At 43.3% G+C, this 19,793-nt stretch overlaps 1 protein-coding gene across 1 annotated transcript; it reads left to right on the forward strand.

Moving 5' to 3' along the window:
• The first annotated feature begins 6 nt into the window (after nt 1–6).
• ZNF365 (zinc finger protein 365) lies at nt 7–19,587 on the forward strand. The gene is made up of 4 exons (XM_014940556.1): nt 7–955; nt 11,661–11,841; nt 13,841–13,878; nt 17,122–19,587. Exons 1-4 carry the CDS (start codon nt 234–236, stop codon nt 17,366–17,368), a joined length of 1,188 nt encoding a protein of 395 aa, XP_014796042.1. The 5' UTR covers nt 7–233; the 3' UTR covers nt 17,369–19,587.
• Nucleotides 19,588–19,793: the final 206 nt, after the last annotated feature.

Genomic DNA, 19,793 nt, shown 5'->3' on the forward strand with positions numbered 1-19,793 from the left:
CCCAGCCGGGCCCCGGCCCCGCTCCGCCCCGGCAAGGCCCGGGCGGCGGCCGAGGCGAAGCGGAGCCGCGTCGCGTCGGCGGGGCCCTGCGGCTGGCCGGTGCCGGGCGGCTGGAGATGGCCCGGTCCCCTTGAAAAATCCAGCGGGAAAGTTTCCCCAAGTTTCCCGGCGGGGCCGGCCCCGGGCGGGCGTGAACGCGGGCTCTTTTCTCCCCACCCGGGGCCCGGCGAGGAATGCAACAGACGGCCCGGGATGAAGGCAGGCACCCCTGGCCGGAGCCGCTCGGCAGCCTCGGCGTCTGCCTCCCCTTCCGCTGCCCGCGATGCGGCGACCACAGCCGGTTCCGGAGCCTCTCCTCCCTGCGGGCCCACCTGGAGTACAGCCACAGCTACGAGGAGAGGAGCCTCCTCGCCAAGAGCGGCGGCCTCTTCTCGCCCCTGAGGGACGGGGAGCTGGTCTCCCCCCCCGAGCTGGCCACCCCGAGCAGCCTGGGCAGCCCCGGCAGCGCCTTGCGGCAAAAGGGCTCCTACCTGAATTTCTGTGACGCCTCCTGCGAGAGCACGAAGCGGGAGGTGGAAGCCGAACGGCCCGTCTCCTACGTGGCAAACTATGTGTCGGGCGACTCTCCCGGCGAGCAGGTGGCTAAGGCCGGCCTGCCGGCCCCTGACTCCAAAGCCTCCTTCGAGGCGCACGTCCGAGAAAAGTTTAACAGGATGGTAGAGGCCGTGGACAAAACGATCGAGAAGCGAATCGACAAGCTTACCAAAGAGCTGGCCCAGAAGACGGCGGAGCTGCTGGAGGTGCGGGCGGCCTTCGTGCAGCTGTCCCAGAAGAAGCAGGAGGTGCAGCGGCGGGAGCGGGCCCTCAGCAGGCAGGTGGACGTGGCGGTGGAGATGATCGCAGCCTTGAAGCAGCGCCTCACCGAGTCCGAGGAAGAGCTTCACCGGAAAGAGGAGTAAGTGGGGAGGCGAGAGGTGAGGGCTGTGGGTGGGCTGGCCAGCACCTGGGGCAGTGAAAACCTGTGGGGGAGAAGAGAGGGGACTGTTGGGTCGCTTACTGGTTATGAAAGGGCCTGGTGCCCACCAGCTTCTGATCACTGTATCTCTGGAGCTGTGGCCCATGCGACCGTGTCCCCTGCAAGGCAGGGAACAGCTCACAAAGCAGGTGGCTTTCCTGCTTGACCCCCCAGTGACTAACTTTTACACTTTCTAATGCCTGTGAGGTGTCCCTGGTTTCATGGGGGTAGGGCCAAGTAGAAGCTGTCATCAGCATGTAATCTGCTTTACGCTGACACCTCTAATCCGTTATCTTTTTAAGAAGAGAGGGGTGGGTAAGTGCTGGAGGAAGTAGGTGAGAATACCAAATCACACCTTTTCCCTGAAGTCATCCCTCGGTGGTCGGTGGGCTGCATGTGGAGTGGGAAGGTCTCCCGTGCAGCAGCAGAGACACTGGAGACAGTGCTCAAAAGGCTACATCCACGTAGGTGTTTCAGACAGACACAGAACTGTGAAACTGGAGTTGCTTATATGGGAACGGGAAGCAGATGCTGGAGTTGTTCTGACTAACCTAGGCCATCTAAAAATATGTTCGTGATGCAGCCATTAAATATGTAGTGATAGCTGATATATAATTTATACATGAACTACTTAGTTTATTCAGCACTTGCCGAAACCTTTCAGGCTTTTCAGAGCAACACAACTTATTTTAGAGGAATGCAAATAAAGAGCCCTGGTAATGGAGTGCCTCTAAACCAATTCATCAGCTTACAAAGGGAAGATGAGAAGTGCTAGTTGCCATGACGCTGATCTTGGAAGAAATAAGGAAGGTGGTGTAGGAGTTCAGTGTAGGAAGTTTGGAGGGCTTTCATCGTTCCTTCCTGTAGTCTGAGGACTAGAAAGAAAAGATGATGATGGCTCCTGTATCAGTAGGAGTCATCTATCTTGAGGCAGTGCTATAGATTGCCCAGGAGAGGGGACAGAAAAGGTGGTGGGATTTGAACCTCTGGGGTGCGTATCATCCTTGAAGGGATATTCAACAGAATGTCTGCTTTCTGAATATCAGGTGGTCTTCATGGAAGAGATTGAAGAGCTTGGGATGAAGCTAAAGATAATAGAGGAACTGAGAGAGATCTGAAAGTATGCTGGAAGGAGGCCATGAAGATAAGAGTTTGAAGCAGTTTTAGTATTCCAGTCTAGCCAAGCTTCCCTTATGGGTTCTTTCACAGCATGATTCATCCTACTTGTTCTAGAAAAGTATTTCAGAGGGGGAGGGATTGCTCTGTGGAGGTCTGTCCTCTCCCTGCAGACTCAGGTAAGCAGCCGTCTTGGGCTAGATGCTGAACTTCAGATAAGTGATATGAATCTTACCCCAAACTAAACACAGAATATGTTTTTTAAAATTCAAGGCTTGAGATCCACAGGAAAAACATGTCTATCAGGAGAAAGCAGAAGCTATTCAGTGGAGCAAAACCAGACTTCTGCAGTGCTGCAGAAGAAAAGAGTTTGTGGAAAAAGAGGAAGGGAAGTATGGAGTTACGTGGGTACAAATAATGGGTATGATAGGGGAGGATGGCAAGGGATGCTGATCAGTGAAAAGGCAGCAAAAATTGTGATTTTTAACTATATTAGGAAAAGACAAAAGGAAGAGGCCAGTTGCCCATTTGGCAGAATGCTTGGTAGCAGCAGTGACAGGCTGTGGTTCTGAGGCCAGAAAAGACTGAACACAGAATGAAAGAAGTGGGGAAACATTGTCCTTCGCACTAGGTTGCCAGGCTCAGGAAAAGGGCAGGAGCTCACATGATTGCTGTTATAGTTCTAAATTTATAAATTCATCAATTCATTATAAATTTATAATTAATCTCTAAAGGAGGAGCGTGAATGTGTAAGCAGATGAAGAGGTAGCTCCTGAGTTGGTGTTACAGGGAAGACTGAAGGTTACTTGACTAATAAGAAACACTAAGCAAAAGGGGCAGCTACACAGGAGACTTCACCCGAGTACCCAGGGTATTGGTCTTCTAGGATTACTGCTAGCTTGCTTCAGCTTTCAACAAAGAAGGTAAAAAAAACTTGGAAGCTAAAGCAGCAATAGGAGTGAGTAAATTGCTATTACACAGTGGTGTGTTAATTTCTAAAGGTAAATGGACCTAATGCATGCTAGTGGGTAGGATGAAGGAACATCAGCCCTTACACCAGGACACCAGAGCACTGAGGGGGAAAAAGGGGAGTAACAGTATGGTTTTGTGCATGCCAGCACCTAGCCCCTTAGCATTGCCTTTTAGAAGTCACTGGAAAGGAATTCTGAAGGGACTGGGAGGGCAGGCAAGGTGTAAGAATAGGTAGAGAACACCTAGGAAAAACTGAAAATACTTTTTTTTTTTTTTTTTTTTCCTTGTTCAAATGAATCCTGCATTTCCCATCTTGGAGACTAACACGGGATAGTGCCATAGAAAAATGCACTGTATGGCTTCCCAGTTAAAAAGTCATTGTATAATTAGCAAATTGAGAAGGAAAGTAGATATAATACTTTGTAAAAGCAGGACTAGTACTTACAGGGACAGCTTTTCAGATCTGAACCTCTAAAAATGCCTGGGACCTTTAGCTTTGCACCAGTGGCTGCCAGGCACTGGATGGTATACTGTGGTTGAAGGAAGAAGAAAGGATGTTTGTGACTCTAGTAACAACACTGTCACTTGTTCTTGTTTTCTCAGGGACTGTTGGTAAATTCTGAGACCTGTCTATATATTCAGGACTTTGTGTGCTCAAAAACTTATTTGGTGTGCTGAAAAGACTTTCTCCTTCAAAAAATGAGGATCTCAACTTTGGCTTTGATTTCTGGAAGAAGTCCAGATGATTAGAAAGCCAAACAAGACTGCTTAATGGAAATTGCAGAAGCAGGAGTTCTCACTGCAGATTGTGGAAAGTCAAAGGCAGCCCTTAGGGACTGCTTTGATACTTGCTGACCTTCAGAAATAAATGCTTTCATCAGTTTCTTTGGATTTCTTTTTTTCATAAGCAAGCTTGTGAATATTGATAACTTTTCCCAAAACTAGCACTGATATTGAGCCACTGTAGCTGAAAACTTGTTCCCCTCTCCTCTTGGAAACACCTCCTTGTTGTCTTATTTCTAAGGAAGTAAAGGAAACCAGTCTTCCCTTGGTATCGAATGATTGTCCCCACTACCAGAGATCACTGAATAGGATGCACACCAAGGCAAGAAAGGGTTTATAATCAATATGCACATCTAGACCTCAAAGAGAGTGAGGTATGGCTACTCTAGATCAGTCTGAGAGTTAAAAAAAAACCAAACCCACAACAAAACCCAATGCCACAAACTATCCACATAAGGTCACAAAAGCTCCTCTTTGGAGGCTCTTCTAGAGAAGAAGCTGACAACTACTATGGGGATCCCTTTAAGTAACTTTTGAAAAACAACTGTGTTCTGATAAAGAAATTACAAGTGTTTATACTGGGCCCATATTTGAGCATTCCTTCATGTCCACCTACACTGTCGGTATCTTATATGAATAGACAGTCACTATCAGTGATCAAATTACTCCATAATGCTGAACTTAACAACCCAGTATATATTTTCATCTTTATAAAATGTGTGCAGATAAGCCAGGGTCTTGCCTGGACTGTTAGGCTAGACACGTTTCTATATGTAAGAATGAGAGAATTAACCAGATATGGAAGGTTGAAGAGGGTGTATTTGTGGGTTTAACCATCGCTCCTGACCTATAAATTGGCTATGAAAAGAAAGAAAAAAGTTGGGATTTAAGAAACCTTCTCTTTGGAAAGGTATACAAGAAGATGACAGAAAATAACATACAATTGCACTTTGCATAACAGTTCTGATTTTGGATCTGACTGTGAAGTCCAATAGGAAAGCTAAGGGAAAGGAAAATGTACATTAGCAAAAATAATTTGGTTAGGGAACCCCAAGAACCCTTTGGGAGGAGAGATATAAATTCTTTGTTCAAAAGTCTAGGTTTCTGGAATAAGGAGATAGAGCTCTTCTAGTCCTCACATCTTTCCTTTCTGCAGAACCTAGCGAAGACAGACATTGCACTGCTGTGACTGACAATACTCAGCAGAGCCACCAGACCTGAGGTCACTTTGACTTGGTGGAATTTTATTTTTTAGCTCTTTGTTCTAAGTGTAGAAGGCCTGTATGCCCTGAGCCTTTGCCTGGACCAAGAACTTGAAATAGGTACATAAAAACTGTGATCCACCAAGTGGCCGCATGGTCAGAAGCTGGTTTGTCTGATATGTGGTCTAAAGCAACCAGCAAATCTGTAAACTTCATAACTATAACTATAACTAAATTCTTCTCACCGTTACATTGCTGTTGCTAATTGAAGCACTAATTTCAAACGACAGCACTTTGAGGCTTTACTCTTGACCTCTCATTTTGATGAAGGGGAGTGGTCTTGGTTTTGGCCATCAGCAGGCACAGGGCTGCCCATTTGAAGAGTTTGTAGGGTCAGTAAGGTTATTTCTTTAGACTTGCCAGTTGATTGTATTTTGTTTGTTTTAAATAAAGCCTGTAGCAGTCCAACAAAGGCAGCAATAAAGCAAAGAATATCTTCTAAGTTAAATTTTATTCCTGTTCCCTTACAAAAATGGCTCTGCTAATATGCACACAGGTGCATGCCCTCATGGAGATGAGCTGTGGCAAGGGGCAGGACAGGTGGAGGTACCACAAATACATAATTGAAGGAGTATTGCTGTAAGCACAGAAAAGCCTTACAGAAGTCACTCTTGTATCACTCTCATATTTAGAAAGTCAAAAGGCCAAAGTTTTTTTTTATTATTATTTGAGGAAAAGAAGAAAACTCTGCATTCTAGAGAAGCTGGCAGGGCTACCAAAGATGGGTCCCAGTTCACCAACCTGCCTCAGGTGGGCCCTGGATAGTTTTGATGAATGATGGATACAGGGTCAAGGGTCAAGCTTTCAGCAGAGCTGCTGAGCAAACAAATGATTTAATTAGAAAATGTGCCCAGAAAGGGATTATTCAATGTTTCATGAAGAAGAATGCAACTCAGTGTGAGTACTGTGATCTTAACACAGAAGCCTTCCAAAGGGAATGAGACTGTGTTGAATTAGATATCAAGAAAACCATTGAAACTAAAACAGCTATGAACTTAACTTCTAGAGAACTCCAAGAGGCTTGTTTCTGGAAGATATGTAAGAAAATGAAACTGGTGGAGTTTGAGTAAGTCTGAACAGGGTCGGCATTTGAAATTATGGTCCTCAGCTGGAAGCTACCTTCAGTGGAGAATTAAACAGTTTCACTTTGTCTCCTAATTATAGGGTAAGAACATTAATGTAGTACATTGTCATGTCTCGGACAGTAATTCCTTTAATCAGTCTAATGCATTTGTTTTGAGACTGTCTGGTCATGCTTCTGCTCTGACATAGCCTGGAACATGAGGGCTATTTCAGAATAGCTGCGGTGAGGAGCAGTTATTCTTGCCACTGGCTTCACCTTAAGTACGCAGTTATTTGAACTATCTGTATAGGTAACATACCAGCAGTGGGATTAAGAGTCACTGCAATTTATGCTTTAAAAAAAACAGCTTTCCTTAAAATACGATTTTTTTTTTCTACAATGGAACATTTTGGATTTTGTTCTAAGGAGAATATGACCACAACGACAGATCTTTCTTCCACCCTCAGTTTCAGGTGGTCCCACTCCCTGTTCCCTTTCGTCTTCCCACTCAAGAGATTACTGCCCTCCCAGCTGCACCAGTTCAAGTGTAGCATGACTATCCCACAGAACGGCTCTCTGAATTAAAGCATTTTAATCTTCACAGCATCACCCCAGTCAGTTCAGGGCTCAGATCGAGAGCACAACCCACTGAATGGGTCCAACTAGTAGGACAAAAACTTTCTGAGGGGAGGAGGTGTGAACCTCTTAAATCAAATGTGCTGATAGTGGTATAAGAACGTGAAACCACAACCTAATGAGTAACAGATAGCAGCCTTCAGGCAATAACACCAATGGGATGAGGGATGAGGTCAACAGCATTAATGAATGTACATATTTTAAATATTTTCACAAGTAAATCACTTCACTACTTACTGTAGGCATTTTCCCATCTTCAGATAAAATAGTATAAGTGTATGGTTTTCTATTGATTTTAAGCGGAGTTATTCCAAATGCAATTCTCTAAAGGAATTTAATATTTGGGTGCAGTATCTGCATAGACCCTCATGGTTGTCTCCACCTACAGAGCAGTTGCAGGTGTCAAAGTTGCTGTAAATAGTCCTGGGACCAGTACTATGCTTCTGTGGGAGGGCTTGGCCGCAATGTGAGAAATCATTAGCCTTTCTTGTCAGTTGTTAAGGAGCTGGAGCTGCCCCAACCTCTGCACCTACTCTGTGTATCACATGCTTAACTGCTGAAAGCCACACAAATACTAAGGGTATCTGCAGGGTCCACGTGCCAGCAACTGCTCCAGTAAATGAGAACTGCAGCTCACTCGTCCTGCAAGGAGCATTGTATAATCTAATGGTAAAGGCAGAAAAATAAATGTTACCTACTCAATCTATGATTTGTAACTTATTTACTACATCTCGTGCTGTTTCATGACAACAGCCTCTATAAAGAAGGTTTCAGGTTAAGTTTGAAGGCAGACTGTCTACAGGTTGTCTGTAAGGGCAGCTAGGCTGCAGTTGGAAAGCAAAACACCAGACTAGTTAAGTCTGGTTAACTATAACATGTTAACTCCATGGCAGAGTCAGATTAAAGTAAAAGCTTTGGCAGGAAGGCTTTCTTTCCTACAGTGAGTCCTTCCTCCTGCAGTTGTGTTTTCAGCTGAGCACCTCTGGGTTGCCTGCTGCACTGCAATAAATTCCCCTGGACTCCTCGGGCTCTGGGAAGAGCTCTCCTCCAGCAGTCAGGCAGTACAGGCTCCTCTGGGACACCTCCTGGGTTTCATCCCCCTTCTCTTTCCCTCTCACTTGCCTCACCCTGTCACCACAAAGCTGCTGGCAGTCCGATGTGCCCTCGGCTCTCTGGGCAGCAGCAGTGATCCCTCCTCCTGAGAAGTTTTGTCTGACAAGCACCCAAGACAAACCAAGAAACCCAGCTTTCTCCCTCCTGCCCAGCCACAGCCTTTAACAGAATGTTGTGCTATACAGCATACCTTACTGTCAGTGTAGGAAACTGTGAGCAAACAGATGAGATCACTTTGCCATCCATTCCAGAAATTTACAGAGATTTGAGCTGCACTGAGCATCAACTACTCCACTCAGAAAATTTAGTGGGGTGATCTAGAGCTTAGAAAGCTACAGCGAGTGCCAGGGTGCAGTGAGGAAAGAGGGGCGGGGGGCTGCAGGCTGGCGGGCAGAAGGCAAAGGGAGGAGCAGAGCAGAGTGGGAAAAAGATGATGCTGAGAGCAGAGAAGTTCACAAGGGGAGTTAATAACTCTACGTAACCTTTTCTCAGTATAGCAGCAGTGCCCCAGATGTAGAATAGTCAGCGCAGGATAGCAGAGACCTCTCATTAGGAAGGGCAGCACTTCAGGTCTGAGCCAGGCTTTAACAAATGATTCCCATTTCAGGTGAGCGCTGCTGACGAGGCTGTTCTGTCAGGACACAGAGCCCAGCGGGCCTGAGCTGCTGTGCCCTGGTTTATGCCTCTACCAACCCATCCCCACAATATGAGCCACGGGCTCAGCTTCCCCCAACTTCATGAGGAGCAGCGTCTGACCTCTGTGAGCATCCATCTTTCCACAAGCAGAAGAGCAGAGAGTAAAAGATAGAAATCATATCACATAATCCCCAAAACCTGGCAGTGGCCTGGACAAATAAATTGAAAGTAAAATACCTAACATAAGCAAAAAATCATCGCAGCTACCTAGAAATAGAATTGAAGAGAAAGGGTCATCAGTATGGCTAAGAAAAAGCCTGGGCAAACTACAAGAGAAGAAAGGCAATTAAACAGATAAAGAGCAGCTGCAGGAAGCTACATGAGTTCTTCGAACCATTTCCCTATTGTTCATGGTGGGAGGAGGGTAAAAATTCTTCTGGGAACTCCCTGCAGGTAACCAAGGCATAGCCCTGGCAGAGAGTAATTTCCCTGAGGAAGAGGTGCTGGAGGAAGTAGAGACATTTACTAGGGCTTGATGTTGCTCTTCTGAGAGATGAGTATGAAGTGGAAACAAAGAAGGTAGCTGAACTGCCAGAAGTGCTGCTTATCAGGACAAGGCTTGTGACCAAGACCTAGTGGGTGGGTATATTCTGGCTCCTGTTTTATAAAAGGAATTCAGAAGGTGTTTGTACCATTTCAGCACAAAGGAAAATTTTTAGATAACAGTTATTAAAGGCATGTTCATAGGCTTTTTAGAGGCAGCTAAACAAAGAAAAATTACGGAAATGCTGCTACTGCTGCTAATAACAGTTCCTGCAAATAATGGCATGTAGGATGCCAGGTTATGTTGAGTTGTCTAGAAAGCAGGGAAAATAGAGTATTTCTTGACATTATGTGTCTGTTCTCCTCCTGATCGTCATCTCAGTCTTGCAGAGAAAACACTGCTTCCCCCTTGCCCATTATGGTACACCTTGCTAACGAGGTATTTGTAGGAACAGAAAGTTTGTGAGTGATCTCTTCATGCCATGGAGCAGGTGATTAATGAATGCTTTTTAGTTACGTTTCCTGACACAATTACAAACGTTAGCATTCTTGAAACTATCACCCTTTTATAAACAAATACAAGGTACTTGATGCTTGTGGCCTCTCACTTCAGCAAAACACAAAGCTGACTGTATCTCCAGGAGGGATGTCCTCATGGTGTCCCAGGCTAGCGGCTCCCCGCTCTGCTCAGCCACCCTTCTGGAGGGCCAGCAACCTGGGAGGCCGTGCACAGTTCTCCTTCCTTCTCCTGAAGAGAGGTTTGGGGCCAATGTGCTGAGTTTCTGTCCTTTTGAGCTTTCTGTCCGCTGTAAAAGAGGAGCACGCTGCAGCACCAAGGGCTTCAGGTGGCTCCTCCGCTAACAGAAAGCCAGAGTGGCATGAAATCAAAGAGGTTATGATGCTTAAGTGTGGTGAGAATAAAGCCCTAAAATTGTCCTCAATGCGTTTAGATTGGTTTCTTCCTAAGCATTCCTCAATGGCTTTTTATTACTGGGTTGCTCTGGGCAAGCTAGTAATCACAGGAACTGTACAGAGCCTTGGAATGGAACGGATTATCTGAGCCTAACAAAAAAGGTACCTCTCTATTTCGTAAGCCAGATTTCTTAGGTGAGTTAATATAAACTAATGGTCGTCAGTGTTCTTCATCCAAACAATTCGTGCTTGTTTTTACCTCATTCCCACTATTAGGTCAGCCGTGCAGCCAGCCTCTTGCTGCACTCTGCTGTAGTGCAGAGTAGGCAGACACAGCCTGAATCTCAGATGGTGAATTTCCATAGCTGACCACTTGTGACTAACTCTTCTTAGTGCAAAACAGCTCAATGTTAAAACAACTATTCTGAGTTAAACCAATTTTCTATAACTATAGCACTGAGTTAAAACAATGAAATGCAGAGAAACTTTGAATTTGTTACAAACAAACTAAGCTTTGAAAGGGTTATTTCTGCTACAAACTGTTTCCTCGTTTCTGCTTAAAATGCTTTTTTCCTGAGGTGATGTATTTCTTCCAAGCAATCATGCCCTTTCTTGTTTGGCAAGCATTGGTTCCCCCAACTCCCACCCCCTCAGTTTTGTACAGAGCAAAAACTAACATGGTTTCATTGGCAGAGCAAGAACTGTTTATCCAGGCATTTATTAACTGGAGAAATGGTACATGCTCAGATTTGCCATTTTTCATAATACATGGCTCACTCTGTAACCAAACTTCTCCCACCCAGAAACTCCAGATATCAGAGGTCCAAATGGTGACCCAGTTACTGATAGTATGCAGAGCACTTCAAAATGAGCTACGTCGCAGTACAGAGCTGGGACCTTTCACAGTCAGAGGACCTATCTGTTTCTTCCAATCGTGTTACCAGACAAGAAACCTTTCTAAACTCCTGACCTCAAACATTCTCTTCCCACGCACGTACTCCTTGGTCTATAATCTGTAAATTATCTCTTCATCTCCCATGCTCCCACTAGCTCCAGATCATAACACTGCACTTTGACATACTTGCAGGATTGCAGCCAAAATGAAGTTTTATGGCCACAGTTGCTCTTTCAAGTTAGGAACCACCCTGGTAGCAACATTAAACTACCATTGTAAGATTATGATGAGCTGGGAAGATGAATCCACTTCTCCTCTAGTTTCTGGGCTGATATTCACATGGGTAAGTAAAAAAAAAAAAAAAAAAAAAAAGATATCTCCAGATACCTCGAGACGGTCCCTTCCAACCTGAACCATTCTGTGATTTCTGCCCTGTGGACCACTAAGGACTATTCTCAAGCGACCTAGTAATGTGACAAAAAATACCTAATTCCACTGCCCATGAACCTAAATCCAGCATTCAGGGTTCCAGCTCTTCAATAAGTGTCCACAATAAGGCTGAAACCTCTTAATAGAGGTGAAGGACAGTAATTAGCCGCCATGGGCTATCGCCATGAAAACCAGGAGAAGCATCAGTAATTTTCTGACAGCAGTGAGTCCAGGGCCCTTCCTGTTATTTAAATCTGGCCTCTTTGCAATGTTTCTCTCTTGCAGAGAAGTTGTTACTTTCAACCACTTCCTGGAAGAAGCCGCAGAAAAAGAAGTGCGGGGAAAAGCCAGGCTCCAGCACTTCATTGAGAACCTGTTGCAGCGGGTGGATCTGGCAGAAAGGCAGCTAGAATATTACCAAAATCAGCAGATGGTGTGCCACCACACCGATGTCAGCGAGCACGTGGTAAGCCAGCAAAGCCCTTCCCTTCATTGTAACCCACCACCAGAGGGAAAGTACTGGAATATGAATATGGGTGGGCTCAGTGGGACAAGCTAAATGCTACTCCAGACAGATTGGGGTTTGTAAAATGTCTTTTCAGGCTTGTTTTATTTATGTTTTAAACTCCCACTTCACATGACTGAAAGGAGCAGAAAGCGTAACAGTAGCAGTAGCCAAAGATGGGAGAGCAGAGAATAATGAAATACTTGCCAGATATTTAATTTTTTTTTCCTCAGCTTTGGCTATCGCTGCTGTTACCTTTGCAAGAAACACTTTCCTTTACGTCACTTAGTGACTTGGCAGTTTTTTGGAGATCTCTAAAGATTTTCAGGAAAGATGAGGATCTCTATAGAGATATGTCAGCCTGATGGCAAGACGGGTTGCTTTCTCTAGTTACCTATGACAAGACTCTTAGAAATGGTGAATGGATCCTTACAGGGCTGTCCCCCACTAATCCAAAACTGTCTGACCATTGTTTTTCTAAAATACATGATTTCTTTAAAAACCCTCATTATTAATACTTAAACTCAGTATTTTTCCTACAATGCATTACCTTTATATAGCAAGTCTTATCCAGGTGACTTCCAAAGAGCATTTCCATTTAAATGGATACCCCATAGTGCCTATGTTAGGTAAATGCTCCTCCTGGGAGGTGGGAGGAAGGGCGTTTGATTGTGTACAGCACTGAACAGGTATGCAGTGGTGGAAAGCAACGGTTCCCACAGCCAATTGGAAGACAAAGAACTTTAGGCAAGACCTGAATAAATGTGGATGTGCTGAAATCTAGCGCAGGACATCTCAAACAGTGTCTGTGAGAACACTGAGGGGGACTGTAAAGACGGACCTCAGTATTAAATCATGTCCCCTGCGCTCAGTGTGTTTACCGGGATCTCTGGCTCAGCAGTGTCCCTTGCGGAAGGCACTAATTTTTGAGGCAGCTGCCCTGCTTTCTGATTGACTTCAGCATTCCTCTAAGGTCATCCATCCAAATATTGACCAGCCTGACCTTCAGGACGTAATTACAGAAAAGCACACCATGAGATGGCTCCAGACTCCATCCAAGACAGATGACAAGCAAAGTTAGGCTGGGCAAAAATCCATCTGCAAAGTGTGGACAATACCAGGGACAGAGGGAACATTTACAAGAACATAATCATTTTCAGATGCCAGATCTGACTTGCTTGGCTCAGTGACTTCATTAAATGATATTCAAAGGCTGGGTCTAGTAGCAGCGAGGGGAGATCAGTACAAAGAACCGATTTAGTCCCCGGACCGATCTAGGCTGAGCTGGCACTAAACACCTCCTTTCCTGACCCCCACTAAAAGAGGGACTAGACAAAGTGTTTCCACACTGTGAACCAAACTGTTGTTAAAAATGAAGTCATGCAAAGTTGTGCTGGCACTGAGGCTACGCTGTCCCTAACTGGTCTCAGGATTTGGGCTGGGAAGGGAGAAGGGCATTCCCCCCCTCCACCCCTCAGTGCTGCTGTAGGCAGAGCCAAGGGCTTGTAGCTGGAGTTGGCCTGGCCATTTGTGTAAAGGAAACGTATCATTGTGAAATTAAAGGCCCTGAGAGAAAGTTAATTTAATACAGCTTATTCAGGCGCTGTCCCTTATTAATTATCTTGAACACAATAATTACTTCTCATTGTATCCATACTGCTTAATCTAATGTGAAAGATCTCTGTTCAGCCCACGCTTCTTTAGCAATTTACTTTGATTATAGATACGATAAAAACAATGGGGAAGAATCCAGCCACTAACAACTCACATTATGAATTTTAAAAACAGATGTAATAGGTTGGAGGAGTAATAATCTGTAAAAGGGTTTGGTTTTTTTCAGTTTTAACAGCAGGTGAGAATGGAAATATGATTTTGAAGACTGCATATATTACATACCTGCACTTTAATTACTTGATAACGTACTAGAAATATTAATAACCTGTCTCTGTTTTCTTTGCAGTTTACAGACATTTCATTAAATAAGAAACCCAGATGCCTGTATGTATATCTCTTTATTTTTCTCTTACTTAAATGTACTAACTTGATATGCTTACATTTCTGCTTTTGCATTTCATCTTATCCAAAAGCCTGAATTGGGTTGGGTTTGGATCAGGTTCTATACATACCTGTGTATGATCTACATTTATGTCATGTAATAGAGGAAAAACAGATTTCTGCTAAATCAAAGTTAAAATCAGATGCTCTTTAAAGAAAAAATAATAGAATAGTTTATGTTAAATGAATGACTCCTTCCTGCTATTTAGCCTACTGCAAAGCTACAGTAGTTGAATTTCTTCAGCAAACACAGAGCAAGTTTCAGCTGAAAGTATCTTTAATATTCTGTAGGTAGGAGACAGTTGTCATTTCCTAACCGACAGTAACACTGTCAACTTAAAAATCACACATAAGCAAACACGTGCCCGGACAAAACATCTCGGGTTACTCGAGCAGCTGTCCTGGGAACAGCAGAACTAATTGGGGCTGGTTTCCCATGTCTTTGTGACTTGGCAGTGAGTGCCAGTGGCTGGTTTGGAGCATCCCATGTGCTGCTTGGCCAAGCAACGGTCAGGCAGTGCATCCTTCCTCAGGGCAACCTGTCTTAGTGGGGACACAAGTTTGGGTCTTTTTTCCATTGCCATGAAACCTCTGCATCACCGCAGGTCTGGGACTTCTTGAACTCAACCAACCAAGTACCTTTTTGCTGATAAGCAGTGTTTGCATTAATAATTAACAGCCTGGGGCTTTAACTTTGTTTTTTCTACTTTTTATTATTTTCATAGCTTTTATAGCTTTGTTTTTTCCTACTAATTTGAGATTCTGGAAAAACTTGATTGTCCAAAGTAGAGTTTGAGTTGACTGTGTATACACTTTTCAGGCTTCTAGATGTATTAATATGATTGGAATCAAGGAAAATAGAATTAAAATATACCCAGTGAATTCACTGACTTAGTGAGATGAGTCCTTCCACTGACAACTCCTTGGTCTAAATATAACACAGTTTGATAAAACCCATTAATTGTTGACAAATAGTGGGAATTCAAAGGCATATATGAAGTTATTTGGAGGTTTCTGTTTAACTACTGATACACTTCTCCCTTGAAAACACACTGTCAAAACTAGAAATTAATGGTAGCCTTTACAGATTAAAAATATCCCAACTTGTCCTACAAAGCAGGAAGGATAGAGGAGAGGGTGCTCAGAGGAGCAGGAAAGTTTTATTTTGCTCTGTTTGTTCTGTGGATGAATTCAACATTTGCATTCACCACACCAGCTTTTTTAAGAGCTCTAACTCAACTGAGTAAATAAAACAAGGTTTTAATGATATGTACCAGTTAAAAAAATTTGGAAGTGTTAGTACCCATCGAGAAAATTCAGTGTAATCACAGGGGGTTTGGGGCCATTGATGGCTTACATTGTTTGGGATCAATGGCTGGGCTTGCAGTCCCTCTTGCTCCAAGGCCTCTGCCTTGCTTCCCAGTTCCTTTTCTCCAGTTTCTCCTGGCTGTTTTCAGGAAATGCCCCACTTAAGGCATGGCAGACCTTTGCTGATGCTCAGTACCTGTCTCAGATACCTTTTTCCCCTGACTGTGAAATAGGGATACGTGTCCATCTTTCTACCATAAGCTCATTCAATTTAAATACAGTTTAGCTCTTTTAAGCAAGCCTCTCTGATCATACTAACCTTGACCACCACCTAGTTTTAATAGCATCATTTGGTGCAGCAGAGGAGTGACTAACATCACCTGCAATAACACCTGCATGTGCTTTGGGAATAAATGATGTAACTTTCACCATAACATCCGAGGAAAACAGAGCACTATATCTTCTAACAACAATTAAGTAATAGTCTATAACGACAGTGACCAAGAAGTGATCATAAACTGGAATAGTCAACATTTGTGCACTTGGATAAGTAATTTTTAGCCCCTAGTAAGTAGTCAAAGCCCAGGCCTGCACGAGGCCAGCATGGCACAGCACTTGCAAGCTCCACCTTGGACCTGCACGGCATTTTTGCCCCCAAAACTTGCCCATAGTGAAGTGTGGTTGGCAAAGCTGCCAAGCAGGTCAAACTGTTCTGTAGGTAAGGCTCAGTTCCTGTGCTGTTGACTGACCCTGACTGCCTCCCACCAACAAATACAAAGGCTTCTGTAATGCCCTTTTGGTCTTTTAAAGAGCAGGGGAGGGCTTGCACTGTACGCACTTGAACAACTACCACTTTATCCAAAACCGGCTTCGTCAAGTGTGTAATATTGTTTAACTCCCAAGAGAAGCAATACTACAGATACATGGTTTCCAGAAATAACGAGCTATGGAAAATAGCCCTACGGGAACCCTTAGGAGACTGACTTGTACATTGGCACATCTGTTCTTCACTTCAGTCACGGTAGCTGGGCAGACATGAGCTGGTGCCTGATATTCATAATGCCACTGTTACACTACAGGTATATGCTGTGAAACATTTCAAGATTATGTTAAAAGGTACTGTAATGATCTTAATTAGCTAAACTGTGCAGCTGCAGTAAAATTTCAGAGCAGAGGGCATGGTTCTGTCACTCCACCTGAGCTCACGGATTTCAGCAAATCCTGCTGAACCATCACAGAAAGAACAAAGAATTCAGCTTACTGTGGCCTTTAAGCTTTTGTACCCGTCTTCCTATCAATTTCTGTATTCCCCTATCCTCTTCTCTCAATTCAAATCAAAGCCTAAAAGCAAAGCTAAAGTTTCCCTGGATGGGTGGACAGCACAAAGGCAGAGTGTGGAGTTTCCTGAGCTATTGGCCATTAGCAGAAGGCACAGTCCAGGGCAGTGCTGAGATCCCACCAAGAAGTTCCTACAGTTTCTGCATACACTTTTTAGTGTTGGCACTCTGTGGTCTTCCAAAGACCGTGGGATGCTCATTCTTTACAGCAGGTTGCTATGCATCTTTAAAATCCCTGCAGATCACCAAGTTATGAGAATATAGACCCCAGCACTCCAATCAGCAGAATGCTGACTAATAGTGTAGATGAACATGCATGAAGAGTCCACCAGTAACACATGCAGGGGTTCTTATAGCGAGGGATGTTTCTGAATATTGAGAAACGTAATTCATCTTGCAACTCTGTTTTTAACTTTCAGCCTAGTCCTGTAAGCCAAGGTTATTTCTGTCTTCAAAACTGCATGGGTTTGGGACATTTTGGAGACCCTTCACTTTGCAAGATTTAGTAATAGTCATTAATAATCACTGTCATTAATTTCAGGAGCCGAGGAAGTCAACACGCTTCGTATAACATCCCTGACGCAAAGCCTCATTCCTTTCAAAAAGGAAGAATCTTGTTGAAAAAAGCAAAGGATGAAAAAACCAGCTTGCAGCCAGTGAAATGCTTCTATGAACCTGTTGATTGCTCAAGAGAAATATGGAGAGCACAAAAGAAAGGTGAACCTGCCTCCTCTGCCAGGAAAGTGAGCACAAAATCCAAGATGGGTAAAAAGGCCAAACCGCTATAGGAATGGTTAGCAATATATATAGTAATGCGGGAGCTTGGCTTCAACAGAACAAATACTGAATGAAGTTAATCATCCTACTTTTCCCTATCCATATGGCCATGCCAAAACATATCAGATATAATATATAGAAATATATACAATATGGAAGATTTATATTATTTAGTAATGCCATTCCCTTTTTGGGCGCTGTAAGAGAGGTGACATTTTATTGAGTTTACATTGAGGTTTTTCTATTTATTTATTTATTTATTTATAGAGCTTATTTTAAATGACTGCATTTATCTTGCTGGGCAATACTGTGGCTGTATGTTTAATTACTTTAGGGGCAGCATGTGGCCTGGTAATTTATTTTCCAACTGTGCTATTGCTGAGTTTCAGAAGAATCCATTTAATCGGCATCTAAATACTCAACCTTTCAGCTTAGGTATAAGGTCAATGATTAACTGTTACCTGCACAGACATACTTTGATGCAAAAGGTCTACAGCAGTAGATTGCTACCCTGATTTTCTGCACATTTCCACATTTTTTACATACATTAAACCGCTGGATGCCGCCAGCAGCCACAGTCATCTGTTGGCACAAATCTGGGCTGCTCCAGTGTCTCAAGCACAGCTTTCAAATTGCAGCAGCTTTATGGCTTTGCCGTCCATACCAGGCTGTGGTGTCACTCAGCGAGGAGACCAGAAGCGGGTTCCGCAGCCCTGACAAGCACAGCCCACAGGAGAGGAGAGATTTCGGTGCCGATGCCAGCAGCAGGTTGTTCCCAGCCGTGGCACAGACAGCAAAAGGCCAAAGCAGCGTGAGACACTGTGTGGCACCACGTTCAATGCCTGTGCTTGGTTTTAGGAGAGAGGCCTAGGATGGCTGTGATCATCACCGAAACCCTTCACGTTTTTATCTCCTCCTAAAAATCTTTACAGGGCGGAGAGGTCCCTGAATTTCAAGTAACAACCCAAGAGCAAGGTAGTTAGAGATTATTGCAGGACAGGAATGCGGGTGTTTACATTGGTTTGTGCCAATTAAAAGGATCCTTATTTATTGGAGTATCTATCAAGATGACTTTTTGTGTGTACAGTTTTTTGGTAACATGAATCTTCATGCCATGTTTACAGAGATGAGCATCCTGTCGATGTTACTGATGAGATTTGTTTTCTCAAGAAAAAGAAAGGATAGGTGAGACAAGTCTGTGTAATTTATTTTTTAAATGCTCATAACGGATGTAAATTGTTTTTGTGGAAGGTGATTTTTACAGTATGTGTACAAAGATTTGTGAAAAATGTTTTTCATTTTTTATAACTATGACTGTAATCAGAACTGAGTATTAAAAGACAGTTTATCTCTATGATTACTGCTGCAATAAGCACCTGAGCTGCAATATTTTTAAAGCAGAAGATAGATCAGTCAGCTAGAATCAGGTAACTACAGATGTCATACATCTGTCAGTGTACAGAGCTCCCAGAAAGTAGCAGAGTGAAGAAAGAGAGTATTATTCCTCACTTTTATTTTAAATAGTATATATGGAACGATCAGATATATGTTTAAAGTTTCTCAACACTGTTTCAGTAGAAAGTCACAGTGTAAAACCAATTCAGGTATTTAGGTTGTAATGACATTTTAATATTTATTTAATCATATCACAAGGCCACAGTTGGCCTTACGCTAGGCATTGTGTGTGGTGAAAAGGAGTTGTTAATTGTCTTGCATGGGTTTGGGTCAGATCGTATGTTATGACAACTTTCTTAGGCGAGTCACAAAATAGAAACATCCTTTAGTTTTGTCTATTGCTTCCCACATCCTTTTACAAACTTGAAAAAATTACCCTTTTTGAAGATAATAAAGGTGAACTTTAGAAAGATAATAAAGTAAAAAAAATCATCTGTTCCTTTATCCACTTGACACTGAAAGAATATTTTTATTTTTAAATGCCTATCTACTCTGTTAGTCACCAAAGTTAAGTGCAACTACTAGTTCACAAATGAGATGTTTATTTTATTATTTATCACGCCAAAATCTTGACTGTAAGTTGTCCTTTTGGGGGAGGAAGAGAAAAAAGAGAGCAAAAGACATTGCATGTTCTTAAACTTTTCAAATCCTAAGTTACAACTTACTTGCTGAACAAATGCCAGGTTAGTTAATTAGAAAGAAATTGGATTGTACTGTAACCCCAGGTAAAAGTTTTTAGAATATAAACATTCTAATAATAAAGTTATATTTCTCAGTTACTGTGTCCTGTAACTCTGTGAAAATACAGCATTTCTTACAAAAGCCTACACAACAACAGAGAAAAAGACAAGAAAGGACTTCTGTTTATTCCTCGGATAAAACACCATGTCAGTGCAGTTGGGCTGTGATCTTTCAGAGCATTACCAACCTGAAAGTCAGCTACAGCATTCTCCCACATAACTTTCACATGTCTCCTGCCCC

The sequence above is a fragment of the Calidris pugnax genome, unplaced genomic scaffold (assembly GCF_001431845.1).
Source record: "Calidris pugnax isolate Ruff unplaced genomic scaffold, ASM143184v1 scaffold39, whole genome shotgun sequence".
NCBI classification, from domain to species: Eukaryota; Metazoa; Chordata; class Aves; order Charadriiformes; family Scolopacidae; genus Calidris; species Calidris pugnax.

What these genes read in the sequence shown, in the direction of transcription:
- ZNF365 (XM_014940556.1), top strand. Translation starts at nt 234, where the DNA reads ATGCAACAGACGGCCCGGGATGAAGGCAGGCACCCCTGGCCGGAGCCG. An exon ending in GAGCTTCACCGGAAAGAGGA is followed by an intron (nt 956 to 11,660) that starts GTAAGTGGGGAG and finishes TCTCTCTTGCAG; the next exon opens with AGAAGTTGTTACTTTCAACC. An exon ending in CCGATGTCAGCGAGCACGTG is followed by an intron (nt 11,842 to 13,840) that starts GTAAGCCAGCAA and finishes TTTTCTTTGCAG; the next exon opens with TTTACAGACATTTCATTAAA.